Here is a 13,879-nt window from a genome sequence, read left to right as displayed (position 1 = left end):
CACTTCCGGTGTTGCTTGCGGGCGCCTTTTCCGCTTTCACCGTCCGAAGTAGAGCCTCGATAGGCGGTATCGGCGGCTCCCGCCCGATTGAATTCTATCAGCCGCCAAGGGAAGGACTCACTCGCGTCGTGTGGCTGAGGCCCCGGCCACGCCCCTTCCCTTCGGCCCGGCCAAATGGGGTAGCGCGAGGGGAGAAAGCCCGGTGGAACTTACGGGCGGAACTGTTTGCTGTTTTCCGGAGGGATCGCGCTTCCCACCGGAAGTTTAGGGGGACGCGGCGTTCTTGAAACACATAGAGCGGTTTCGCGCGCGCACACCAGCGCCCACGGACGGTCTAGGACAAGAGTCGTTCGCAGGTTTCGCATCTCAAGCAGCGCCCTTGACCCTAAAAGCTTCCGGAGAGCCTTCTCTATGATCTGTGCTTCTGCAGCCCTCATCATCTCTATGGCCCCACCCTTTCCGGGAATGCCCGCGGGGACTGGAAAACCGCTTCCTTGTTGCGCCGGAAGCACTTCCTGTATTGACGCCAGGCAAATTCCGTTAACCCAAAGCAAGGCAACGAAATGGCCGCCGCCGCCGTGATTGGCTGTCAGTAAGCAAAATGGCGGCAGAGGGGGAGGGCCCTCCTCATCCAAGATGGCGGCTTCGCCTTCAGCCGAGATGGCGGACAGCGAGAAGCGACGCCCGTCGCCCGCGAGCGAGCCCGGCCAGCCGGCCGCATCGAGCAACGGGGTCGCTGAGGCCGAGGCCGCCTTCCTGCTGCAGGCCGGCGTAAGCGACATGGTGCGCGGAGCCTTGCTGAGGCTGCTGGAGGCGCGGCCGGAGGAGCCCGTCGAGTTCCTGGCCGGCTATTTCGAGAGGCTGATGCAGAGCAGCGCCGAAGGGAGGGCGGGCGGCGCAGACCCGCCGAGGCAGCTTCACTGGCGCCTGGACCAGGCCCTCTGGCACCTGCGCCTAGCCCACCATTCCCACAGGTGTGTTGGGGCAGGGAAAGGAAAACAGGGAAAGAGGCCCTTGAGGAGCTGGACTACAGTCCCCAGAAGGCACCGAGGCAGCGGCATGAACGCGTTTGAGGCGCGCCGCCTTCTGGGAAACGTAGTCCTTCAGGCGATCGCGAGTAGGAGGGGTTGGAAAGAGTTGGAAGAAAAACCTCAGTTTCTGGAAATGTATTGCTTTTTTGTACATGTCTGTAGTTCTTTACTCCTAAGTAAGGCACACACTGAGTCGCATCTGGCCTAATCTCTGGGTAGGCATGTGTAGCAGGAAAATAACAGAGCCACACGCATTACTGGTATGAAATGAGGTATTTTACTTCTGGTAGTATAAGCAGGGTAAAGTTGAGTATCATAGCTCCAAAAATACTGAAACACTCCCCCCCCCCGCCCCGATCTTCAGACCATCTTTTTAAGCAGAAAGCAAGCTTAACAGGCAGGCCTTACAAGTTATCTGATGCAACATTCCCCACTCCCCTTGCTCTCCTTCTAGTATTTTTCCATCCCTCCTGTCTCCATGCGTTATCAGCTCGAGCAAGAAGCTTCTCAGTAAGGCCTCTTTGTGTTATCCAATACACATCTGTGTATCCACACCCACTGACGGCTGTCTAACGAACATTGCATCAGACACCCTCTTTTTGAAGGCAGAAGCATGCTTACATTCATTATTATAGGGGTATTCATTAATTATTCAGGGGTCCCCCTTCACATGCAGAGTGCTGTGATCCTCTCTGTATGTTTTGCTTTTTAAATATCTTTCTCCGCATTGGGAGGCTTACGTAATTCTTCCCTTGTCTAGTTGATCCTCACAACAGTCTTGTGAGGTAGGTTAGGCTGAGAGTGTGCACCTGGCTCAAGATCCCCCAGCCAGCTTCCGTAGTAGGAGTGGGGATTCAAGACCTCCAATCACATTCTGACTCTCAGGGGTCATTTTGTAGTTAGAGGTGATGGAGCTCATTAGCACAACTTATTTGACATTACCGGAAGTTGTACTAAATTATATCAGCTCAGCATCCACCCTAAAATGCTTATTGAATTACAATCGTCATCATAAAACATTCCATTTTACTTTTAAAATGACTTTCTCCTGTATGGCCTCAGTGGCATGCGGAAGATTTCCATCTGTCTGCTTTCTATGTTTTGGTTGTTTTCCCATTTGTTTGTGGGGGGAAATATTAGAAAGTTTGTCAATTCTTAAGAGTTCAGCAAAATTCTCCCAGGGGGTTTGAACAACAGAGCCCAGAAGCAAGTATGGGGGACAGGGTGGGGGAGAGAGAAAGAAAGAGCACGAAAAGAGGTTCCGGAGCTCCGCTCCTGTGAGCTCGTGCCCAAAATGAGGCCTGCTGACACTCATAACCACTACACCACACCGGCGCTCTCTGTATATGTGTTCTGAAACAAGAACCACCGAGTTCAGTTTTGTCTACTGGTGTCCGCTCTAAGGAGCATGGTTGACCCTCTATCATACTTCCTTCCCCAAAACAACCATGTGAGGTAGGCTAGGCTGAAAGAGAATTACTTCTCCAAGAAGCATCATGACTGAGTGTAGAGTGTAATCTGATCCTTTAAATCCACTTTATCCATCTTCCTTGCTGAGCAGATGGGCAGCTTGACCTTATGAATGTTCACTCTGTGTGAAGATGCTGGGTGTATTGGGCTTGCTTTCAAGTAAGGGCTATTGGCTTGCAGCTTTGTGGCATAACTTGCTGTGCAGCAAGTGCTAAGCTATCTCAATGAGGTTTACTCCCAAGCCAGGGCATGTAGTACTGTAGTCTGGTGCTGATTATCATGCGCTGGAAATTGGACTACTTGTATTCCTTGTTTTCAAGTACAGCAGGGGCTGTGGCTCAGTGTAGATCCTCCGGTTGGCATGCAGAAGGTCCCAGGTTCAATTCCTGGTATCTCCTGGTTAAAAGATCTGGCAGTAGGGGGTGGGGAAAGACCTCTGCTTTGAGACCTTGGAGAGCTGCTGCCGGTCTGAGTAAACATCACTGACTTTAATGGAGCAAAGGCAGCTTTGTGTTTGCTTCCAATAATGTAACTTTTCCTCCTCCCTGTTCCAGTAGAACAGCCTTCAGCAACAATGTCAGCATGGCATACGATTCCTTGAGTGCTGGTGGGAGACGGAAGAAGCCTGGGGTCAATGGAAAACTCTACAGCGAGTTGCTGAATATGTTCTTCCGAGACAGGGGAGCTGCTGAAGAAATTGTCGCGCCATTGCTTCAAAAGATAACTTGCCGGGACCATGAGATGGTGCCATTTGATGTCTTCCACTATGGCGTGCTCACCTGTCTGGTCTTCCTTGAGTTTTTGGCCAAGGCGAGTGCTCTCTATGAGGCCCTGGACGGCGGATCTGGTGTGGCTGATCAACGGATCTGTTTAGCTGTGCTCAGCACTCTGGAGGAAGCTCTTCACACTAGCAATGTCTCCAGTCCTATCCGTTACTTGGAGGCTGGGTCCAAGCTTGGGCCGGACTACTTAGCTTTAGCTATGGACAAGGCACTGGCTGAAAGGAAGGCCAGCGTGGCCATGAAGAAAGAGGAGTTTCTCAAGAAAGCATCGGTCATTTTTGTCACCAAAGTGAAACCTGTTGGCTGAATTGCAAGCCAGGACAAATGCCAGCTTGACCAAGAACTGGATTTATTTGGGATGGAGAGACAAGACTCCTGCTTTCTCTCTTCTGGAATGGGACAGGTGGAATAAAAATGGGAAAGAGGAGTGTATGTTGCCTTTGGGCTTAAGCAGAACTACAACTTTGTAAGCTGTGTAAAACTTCTGAAGTTCTCCTACTGAGTCTTATTCAGTATGTTTTATAGTGAAATGTTGAGGTTCCTGAAAGATATTGAGGTAAATACTTCTACTGAGAACTTATAAATGAATTTAAGCACACAGAAACAAAATACTCTTGATGTTTGAAAGCCTTCATCCATGAAACAACCTATTTTCAGATGTATATTCCTAATCTAGGATTGCCAGCACTGCCTTGGCAGGTGCTGGGAAATTTTTATGTCAGTGCCTGGGGAGAGGAAAGCTTGGGAAGGATGTGATGTAATTTCTGGTTGACTAGCTAGGAATTAGCCCTGCTCTCTATGGTAAAGACCACAGAGACATGGAAAAATTTGTAGAGCATCACTATGGAGACTTATTTTTTTTCTTCTGCTCCTCCATTTCTAGAGGGCGAGGGATTGGGGCCAAAGGCAAGGTTTTACTCACTATGAGCAGACAAATCGTAAGGACATCCTAGCTACCATGCAATTCTCAACTTCCCTTGTAATTTTGAAATCCTCCCAACACGACATCCAGGAGTGCTGCATCCTCAATTTTGTGTCTTCTTTTCAGGTTTTCCAGGAGTCATGGGAACTTTTGGACATCCATCTATTTCAGATTCCTCAGTTATGCAGCTGCCCCTTCATCATTTCAGGGAATATGTTGGTCCTCACCTTTTCAAAGAGACAGACACAAGAGGTTTTTCTAGGACTCCAGATGCTATGCACTCTCTCTTCACCTTGTTATGTCATGTGGAATACTTTTAACAGTTTTAATACCCTGGTGAGCATCAAGTTCGTGCGTGCATTCTTGAGGAGGATCTTGAGAAGAGGCACAGCCAACAGCTTGACTACAGGGGAGAGAAAGCAGAAGGGCAGCCAAACAGAAAGACAGTAGATCATCCCCTGCAGAGCATGGGGCAGGGGGAAAGGACAGCTAGACATTTGCTGGAAGTGGTGGAGAGACAGCTGCTGTGAGCCACAGTCCCTCTAACCCCTAATAGAAAGAAGGGGAGAACAGGAAGCACCGAGTACCTGAAAGGCTTAACCAGGGCTCCTAAAGGAGAAGATCAGTGAGGACAGCCACAGTTCCCTGAAATGTCATTTGCCTACTGCTCTTCTTCCATGAAGTACAGCTGCAGAGGTGTGTTGGGTGCTTTACTGTTCATTGGTGAGAAGGTAACTGCAGGGGCTTATGTAACGGGGTTGTGTCTCTTGCACACAAAGGTATCCATGGCCAAAAAGCCAGGGCAGTACAACAGAGTGTCATACTAAGAAATTGGAAAGACCTGGATTCAAGTCTCCATTTGACCATGGAGCTCACAGGTTGACTTTTAGCCAGCCACTCCCAACCTCTAACTCACCTCACAGCATCACTGGGAGAAAAAAAAACTGGAAGAGGAGGGAGGCTTGTAAGCCACCCTGAGCCAACTGGATGAAAGGCATGGTGAAAATGTGCTCTGCAGATGGATTCTTCAGCTGACAAGCTGATGTGGGAATGGTTTCCCTGAAAGCTGGAAGTTCCAGTATACAGAAGAGGAGGGAAACAGTAATGGATATGTATTTTTTGCTTGCAATCTCCTTGTGTTTTCCCCATTGCGCTTAACAATTTCAGACCAAAAGGTGGTACAAAATTATAGGTGTTTGTAGAGTTGGCGGCCACTCTGCATTGTCGTCTTCCTTGCCAGATAATTTTTTTTACCCTTAGCACATCATCCACAGGGCATGAGGCACCCAGTTAAGGGTAAATTGCTTTACAATGCTTCAAGCAGCCACAATTGCAGGAAAGGATTCCACTTAACTGGCAGGCATGTAATAGTGCTAAATGAGGAACCTCGAGCACCTTATTTAGACTGACTGGGTTGTACAGGTGGAAACAGCAGGGGCAATTGTGGACTCTGTCATTACCTGTGGTTGATGATTCTGAGCTTCTATTCTCTCTCCTGGGCAAAGGCTCTGCAATACAGGTGCCCAATAAAACTTTGTGGAGTTAAAGTTGGAAATATGCTCAATGAGTGAGTCAGAAGGGCATGACCATGTAACTGCTATCTAAGAGGTGCCTCCTTTTTACATATCTGTAGGAGTTGCTATTTTGGGGAGGCCGAAGCGGAATGGGTGAACAAAGCAAAAACTGTGTAAAACTACATGGTCCGAAACCTTATATAACAAAGCTTCATACAGCCAAACGTATTGTGTGTGCTAAATAATGATTTTATAATTCATAGACTATTAGAAAAGTCACAAGCATTTACATAGAAACCATGCGGTGAACAAAGGGAAACCTTTTTACAAGGTCAAAACTCAGGCCAAAGATGTTAATCCAGAAGCGTTTAAAGCGCAACCAAAATAGAACCGTCCAAATTTCTTCAGTCCATGCAGAGTATAATAATAAAGGTGACCCGGGGGTAACAGTGATAACAGGTCCCAGGCAGTCTCAGATGATAACAGGACCCAGCCTCTTACGGGCAAACTTACTGATAATAGCCAAGTTTTGCTGAAGTTTGATAGCAGTGTTTGCAATGTTGTTTCTTTGTAATGTTTGTAATATAAATATATTTATTCTTTTGATCATTTACATCGAGCTTATCCGTTTTCTCATACAGAGTATACATCTAAATCTCTACCCCCCTTTACAAGGTATTCTTGCTCGGCCCTTTTAGTCTAAATGTTCTTATATCAGTCCATATTGAGGCCTTCTCGCTTTCAAGTAGTACAGTCGCTCTTTGGTCTTCTTCCCCTTCTAGGCCTTATTGTCCATTTTCTCTTTCACCTTCATATTCTTGTCACTTCCGAGCTTTTCCTGTCCTAACGGTAGGGATGAGAATGTTTTAGTACATGTTTTGTAATGTTTGTGACTTTTATATACTATTAGAAAAGTCACAAACATTACATAGAAACAACATTGCAAACAAAGCTATCAAACTTCCGCACAACTTGGCTATGAAATAGTTGTTTAGCGCACACGATGTTTGGTTGTATTAAGCTTTGTTATATAAGATTTCAGACCATGTGGTTTTAGATAGTGTTTGTTTTGTTTACTTTCATCTACTGTGTATCTCCCTATTTTTTTTTAATAGAATGTGAGCAGAACACTGCTTTGTAAAGAGGGACAGTGGGCAATGTTTTGTGTGGGTATGGGGTTGTGTTGCCTTGGGAGATGCTACGTGAATCCCCCGAGAACATCCTGTGGCGAGATGCGGCAGAATTACCAGTGGAAGCTGATCTGAAGGAGAAGCAGCCCACTCACGCAGAGAAGCAACAGGCTACCTCCCCAGCTGACAAGGACTTTTTGAATGAAATCCTGCCCTGCGGTTTAATTCCTTACCATTTCGCTACCTTTAACCGAAAGAAAAAAAAAGTTACAAGGAAATAAAAGTTAATTATTCTACCCAGCACTGGTCAGTAGGAGAACAACTTCTTTGCAGTTTTCCTGCAAGGTCAGAGTACTAAGCTTTAGGATGGCTGACAGGTGTCTGGGTGCTTGAGACTGTAAAGTAATTAACACTCCACTTAATTTGATTCAAATTTGAGTTAAATGGGTTTAAGCATTGTCGATTATTTGTATTTTAAGCTTTTGCTCTACTTGCTTGGGCCGGCAGTGTCCCATGTCACCTTTATGGCTGAAAATTTTGCCTCTGATGCAGGAGGACGACCTGTGTGAATGCCCACTGTACTATCTTCGTTCCTCTCTTTTTTCAAACCGTCCCCTTCCTCGAGAAATTCTGGAAACTGTGGTTCTAAGGAAGGAAGAAGAATGTGCTGTCAAGTTACAGCTGACTTACAGCAGCCCATTCATGGGGTAGAGTTGCCAAGTCCCCCTGGGGGGGGGGAGGCTTGCCAGCTTCAGGTTTGGAAAGTCCTAGGGGTTTGGGGCATGAAGCCCGGGGATGGGAGGGACCTCAGTGGAGTGCAATGCCAGAAAGTCCACCTTCCAAAGCATCCATTTTCTCCAGAGGAACTGATCTCTACCGTCGGGAGGTGAGCTGTAATTCTGGGGATCTCCAGGTCCCACCTGGAGGCTGGCATCCCTACCATGGGGTGTTCTAGACAAACGCCAAGCGTAGGTGGTTTGCCATCACCTCCTGTATGGTAATCCCAACCAAGTATTGACTGGAGCCAACCCAGCTTAGCTGCTGAGCTCTGGGGAGCCTAGGCAGAGTTGGGCTATTGAGGCTGCTGGTGGGCTGAGAGAAGTAGGTGTTGTGAGGGAAGTTAATTTCCCTCTGTTGTGGCAGTTAATCTCAGGCGAAGCTATATCTATACTCTAGCTTCCCACCCAACAGCCAACCTACCTTTATCTGCCCCCTCCCATTTAGCGTTCCCTCCTTTCCATCCGACCGGGGAAGGCAATGGCAAACTACCCCGTAAAAAGTCTGCCGTGAAAATGCTGTGAAAGCAACGTCACCCCAGAGTCGAAAACAACATGTGCTTGCGCAGAGGACTACCTTTACCTTTCCATCTCCTGGCACCCTCTACCCTGGAAGGCTACGGCCCACTTGCATGGGGCCAGGCATCAAGCCAGGCCCAATCGCACAGTGGGGAACCCCAAGGACTTGCCAGGGCACCTTGCTTATCCCTGTATCGGCCCCCCCCCTTTATTCTTTCCCTCCTGCCAACTCCCAAGTACTCACCTTTCCTTGCTTCCTGCTGCCCACCTGCCAGCCCTTTCTGTACCTCCCATCTTTAGCGATATTTGTTATTTTTAAACTTCATTTATATCTTGCCCAGGGCTTTTTTTGTAGCAGGAACTCCTTTGCATATTAGGCCCATATTATACCCTTGATGTAGCCAACCCTCCTGGAGCTTCCAGTAGGCCCTGCACTAAGAGCCCTGTAAGCTCTTGGAGGATTGGCTCTATCGGGGGTGTGGCCTAATATGCAAAGGAGTTCCTGCTGAAAAAAAGCCCTGACTTTGCCTTTCTCCATTATGGGGCTCCAAGGCAACTTACATCATTCCTTCATTTTATCCTGTCAACAGCCCTGTTAGGTAAGTTAGTCTGAGAACGACCAAGTGGCCTAAGGTCATCCATTGAACTTCCACACCAAAGCTGGAATTTGAACCTTGTGTCTCCCAGGTCCGTGTCTGAAATTCTAACCACTAAACCACACTGGCTTTCATGGGGCGGTTGCTGTTGAACAGTAGCAAGCACAAGCCTGGTTGAATCATGAAAATTGGGTGATAAGTCACCCTGTGGTTGTTGCTGGGTCTGGCCCTGAGGAGTCCTCCCTGAACAGACAAAACGGCCCTGGAAAGGGCCCAGATTCTCCACCTGCTTTGTACTGACAGAAACCCAAGACCTGAAGGCTTACAATACTGTTGTGGTTATGTAGCAATGACCCTTGATGGTTTTTGTTTGTTACAGCTACAGGTTTTCTCCAAGCCACTTTTGCCAGGGATCTTGGAGGGTTTTTTGCCATCTTCTGGGCATGAAGCAGGAATCGCTGTGCGTACGAGGGGAGGTATTTTGTCTGCATTGCCTGCATTGTGTAGGGGGTTGGGCTGGATTATCTTCCAACTCTGATTCTATCTGTGTAACATTTAAACTGGTTAAAAGGACCCATTGGTAGTCACTAATCCAAGTACTGAATGGGGCTGATCCTCCTTTGCTTCTGAGATCTGACAAGATTAGACAATCCTGGGCAGCAACCTAGCTCAGAAATATAGAAAATATTGGATTTATATCCCGTCTTTCACCCTGAATCTCAGAGTCTCAGACAGCTTACAATCTCCTTTATCTTCTCCCCCCCACAACAGACACCCTGTGAGGTAGGTGGGGCTGAGAAAGCTCTCCCGGAAGCTGTTCTTCCAAGGACAACTCTTGTGATAGCTATGGCTGACCAAGGCCATTCCAGCAGATGCAAGTGGAGGAGTGGGGAATCAGTCTCGGTTCTCTCAGATAAGAGTGCACACTTAACCACTACAAGAAACTGAATTTAACCATGGCACCAAACAGAAGTTCTCCGCACAGCTGCTTGGGTCTGGAGAGCTAATAGGGTTTTCAACCTCCAGTTAGGCCCTGGAGTTGTCCTGAATGATTTATTTATTCATTCATTCATTCAATTTCTATCTTGTGCCTTTGCTGGCCAAACAGGACTCAGGGTGGCTTTGAACAGTTATACAATAAAATCAGCATTACTATTTTAAAATCCGATTTTTTTTCCTCAGTTTAAAAAGCCTAATAATCAAACTACTCTGCCAGATGTCTCCCAACAATCTATCACAGGTGGTCAGGTGGGAGGCAGCCAGCAGAGAGATTTGCAGCCCAACAGTAAATGAAGTGAGGCCAGCTGATTTCTCTAACCATCACTGTCCTCAACCATGTGTCCAGTGGAACATCTCTCTTACAGGCCCTGCAGAACTGAACCAAGTCTAGCCAGGCCCGTGTCACATTAGGAAGAGAGCTCCACCAGGTTGGGGCCAGAACCAAAAAGGGATCTCTCCCCACACGTTCCCCAGAGAGTACTGAGGTCTGGGACTCAAAACCTTCTCACCATCCCCGGGCCTAAGGAAGTCCGTCTCAAGACAACCAGAGACAGGGCCTTTTCCACAATGGCCCCTACATGGTGGAACCAGCTGCCGGAAGAGGTGAGGGCCCTGCGGGACCTTGCTCAGTTCCACAGGGCCTGTAAGACAACCCTCTTCCGGTTAGCCTACGCCTGACTGGGAATTAAATGTAGCTTATTAGACTTCTGTGACTCATATGGTATAGATTTAATGTTAAAATTTTAAGGTTTTTAGCTTTTTAAATGTTTTAACTTTTAAATGTAATAATTTTGAACTTTGTTTTATTGTTTGTTGTGAGCCGCCCTGAGCCACTTTGTGGGAAGGGCGGGATATAAGTTATAGAATAAATAAAATAAATAAATAAATCGCTAATCCCCAGGTGGGACAAACCGGAAATCGCAGTGTACTGATTAGTAATAACAAATCTCTTTGGTATTCTATTTCAAATACTTCCTCCACAAACCAAAATTCTTGTCAATGTGCATCAAAATATAAATGCTTCTTCATTAGTGCTGAGAGACGGTACTAAAGTCCACTGTCCTATAATTCCTTGTGTTGAGAGACAGAGACAGTACCAAAAAATTTTTTACCACTTCTCATGTGGGTAGTAGACCAAAAACTGGCAGGTGTAGCAGGTCCTAGGTTCAGTCTGGGTTTCGTTCACCTTCCACTGGCCGCTTGTCTTTACATTCCAGAACGTCAACATAAATACAATCATCATTAAACATATAAATCATATGAACATATGAAGCTGCCTTATACTGAATCAGACCCTCGGTCCATCAAAGTCAGTATTGTCTTCTCAGACTGGCAGCGGCTCTCCAGGGTCTCAAGCTGAGGTTTTTCACACCTATTTGCCTGGACCCTTTTTTGGAGATGCCAGGGATTGAACCTGGGACCTTCTGCTTCCCAAGCAGATGCTCTACCACTGAGCCACCATCCCTCACCTGACTGGAGCAGCTCTCCAGGGTCTCAAGCTGAGGTTTTTCACACCTATTTGCCTGGACCCTTTTTTGGAGATGCCAGGGATTGAACCTGGGACCTTCTGCTTCCCAAGCAGATGCTCTACCACTGAGCCACTGTCCCTCCCCCTTTAAATGCACCTGTACATATGAACATATGAAGCTGCCTTATACTGAATCAGACCCTTGGTCCATCAAAGTCAGTCTTGTCTTCTCAGACTGGCAGCGGCTCTCCAGGGTCTCAAGCTGAGGTTTTTCACACCTATTTGCCTGGACCCTTTTTTGGAGATGCCAGGGATTGAACCTGGGACCTTCTGCTTCCCAAGCAGATGCTCTACCACTGAGCCACTGTCCCTCCCCCTTTAAATGCACCTGTACATATGAACATATGAAGCTGCCTTATACTGAATCAGACCCTTGGTCCATCAAAGTCAGTATTGTCTTCTCAGACTGGCAGCTGCTCTCCAGGGCCTCAAGCTGAGGTTTTTCACACCTATTTGCCTGGACCCTTTTTTGGAGATGCCGGGGATTGAACCTGGGACCTTCTGCTTCCCAAGCAGATGCTCTACCACTGAGCCACCATCCCTCATATAACAAATCATATAACATATGAAAATTGTGCTCAAAATATATACAATAATCAATGCTCACCCCATACTAAGGGCAATTGTTCATACAGTACATTGTTTCATTTTAGCTTGCGTGAACGGTTCTCAAACACAGCATTTACCCGACAAGCATACATAGTTCCACGCAGCTGTAACCAATTACCATTCGATTTAACATGATATACACACAACAACTTCTTATATTTTTAAACAAATACAGACAAATCTAGTGAGGCATTCAGACCCCAGGGGGACATGGTCTGGAATTTATGGATAAAGGCTTCCTTCTGTCACAAAATCCTGGAAATATTCTCTACATTGTACTGGTGCCCTTTAAAGGCATACACCACTGTACATTGAATCTCATAATGAGTGTCCAAAATCGATACAGTGCTGGACCATTGGAGCATCTTGGACTTCCTGGCGTATGCGGGATTGCCTTAGCACGGGGTGAGCATTGACTAGTGTATATACGTTGAGCATAATTTTCACCTGTCGCATCAACCATCACCAGTGGTCTGACCTAGCCTCAGATCGCAAAGCATGGAGGCACACCATCCACCAGGCTGTCTCTTCCTTTGAGAACGCACGCACAGCTGGTCTCGAGGACAAAAGGAGATGGAGGAAGAATCGCACTGCTACAGCACCAACCCCAAATCAGACTTTTCCCTGCAGCCACTGTGGCCGGACCTGCCTGTCCCGCATTGGTCTTGTCAGCCACCAGCGAGCCTGCAGCAGACGTGGACTATTGCACCCTTCTTAAATCTTCGTTCGCAGTCAAGCCGAGAGAGAGAGAGAATTTTCATATGTTATATGATTTATATGTTCAATGATGATTGTATTTATGTTGAAGTTCCGGAATGTAAAGACAAGCGGCCAGCGGAAGGTGAACAAAACACAGACCTGAACCTAGGACCTGCGTAGCCACCGCACCTGCCAGTTTTTGGTCTACTACCCACACGAGATGTAAAAATTCTGGTACTGTCTGTCTCTCAACACAAGGAATTATAGGACAGCGGACTTTAGTACTGTCTCTCAGCACTAATGAAGAAGCATTTACATATTGATGGACATTGACAAGAATTTTGGTTTGTGGAGAAAGTTTTGAAATAGAATATAAAAGAGATTTGTTTAGCAATTCTTTGCAACTCATAATTTTGCAGTGGTTTGTTCTTTTGTAGCAAAATTCTGGAAATATTCTCTACATTGTACTGGTGCCCTTTAAAGGCATACACCACTGTACATTACTAATCCTCAGTTGGGAGCAGGGGATCCCCTGGTTTGGAGGCCCTTCCCCCGCTTCAGGCAGGGTCATCAGAAAGTGGGGTGGGGAGAGGAATGTCTGCTGGGCACTCCATTATTCCCATAGGGCATAATGCAAAATTGATCCACGGGTATGTAAGGCTCTGGGGGGGGGGCTGTTTTTTTGAGGAAGAGGCACCAAATTTTAAGCATAGCAGCCAGCGCCTCTCCTCAAAATACCCTCCAAATTTCAAAAGAATTACACCAGGGGGTCTAATTCTATGAGTCCCCAAAGAAGGTGCCCCTATCCATTATTTCCAATGGAGGAATGGCATTTAAAAGGTCTGTGGTCCCTTTAAATGTGATGGCCAGAACTCCCTTTGGAGTTTAATTATGCTTGTCACAACTTTGCTCCTGGCTCCACCCCCAAAACCCCCAGATCTTTCTTGAATTGGACTTGGCAACCCTAATTTGTGGGTTGTTGCCAGATGTGTAATGCTCTCTGTGGGGTATGTAGGGAGCGGCAGTCCTGATGGTCTCAGATCATTTAGGGCTTTGAACCTTGAAACTGATTTGGTACTCAATCTGGAGCCAGTGCCGCTAACAGAGCACAGGTTGTATGTGTACTTTCAAGGGGTCCTGGTAAGAACTTGCACCCCCAAATCGCGAAGAACTTTCCAAGCTGAGTTGGCAACCTGTGAAACCAAGACTAGGTCACTTTTACTTTGTTCAGGACCATCATGACTCCCTGCTAGGAGGACTGCATTTGCAGCTCCAGGCTGGGAAATTCCCGAAGGTTTGGGGTG

At 47.0% G+C, this 13,879-nt stretch overlaps 1 protein-coding gene across 3 annotated transcripts; it reads left to right on the top strand.

Moving 5' to 3' along the window:
- Window positions 1-615: 615 nt before the first annotated feature.
- TPGS1 (tubulin polyglutamylase complex subunit 1) lies at window positions 616-5,737 on the top strand. Of its 3 annotated transcripts, XR_009555085.1 has the most exons (3): window positions 616-974; window positions 3,059-3,839; window positions 4,332-5,737. XR_009555085.1 is itself a non-coding variant. In XM_060232716.1 (2 exons), exons 1-2 carry the CDS (start codon window positions 637-639, stop codon window positions 3,588-3,590), a joined length of 870 nt encoding a protein of 289 aa, XP_060088699.1. In that variant the 5' UTR covers window positions 616-636; the 3' UTR covers window positions 3,591-5,737. The 3 variants fall into 3 exon arrangements, 2 of the variants coding, with proteins under 2 accessions (XP_060088699.1, XP_060088698.1); XM_060232716.1 differs by having other exon boundaries at window positions 3,059-5,737; XM_060232715.1 differs by having other exon boundaries at window positions 3,056-5,737.
- Window positions 5,738-13,879: the final 8,142 nt, after the last annotated feature.

This window comes from Heteronotia binoei, chromosome 2, assembly GCF_032191835.1.
Source record: "Heteronotia binoei isolate CCM8104 ecotype False Entrance Well chromosome 2, APGP_CSIRO_Hbin_v1, whole genome shotgun sequence".
NCBI classification, from domain to species: domain Eukaryota; kingdom Metazoa; phylum Chordata; class Lepidosauria; order Squamata; family Gekkonidae; genus Heteronotia; species Heteronotia binoei.
This window is presented reverse-complemented; position numbering and strand designations above follow the sequence as displayed.

Excerpts from the sequence above, each read along its gene's own strand:
- TPGS1 (XM_060232715.1), top strand. The coding sequence starts at position 637 with ATGGCGGCTTCGCCTTCAGCCGAGATGGCGGACAGCGAGAAGCGACGC. Across the intron at positions 975-3,055 it reads CTAGCCCACCATTCCCACAG|TAGAACAGCCTTCAGCAACA; the intron begins GTGTGTTGGGGC and ends TCCCTGTTCCAG.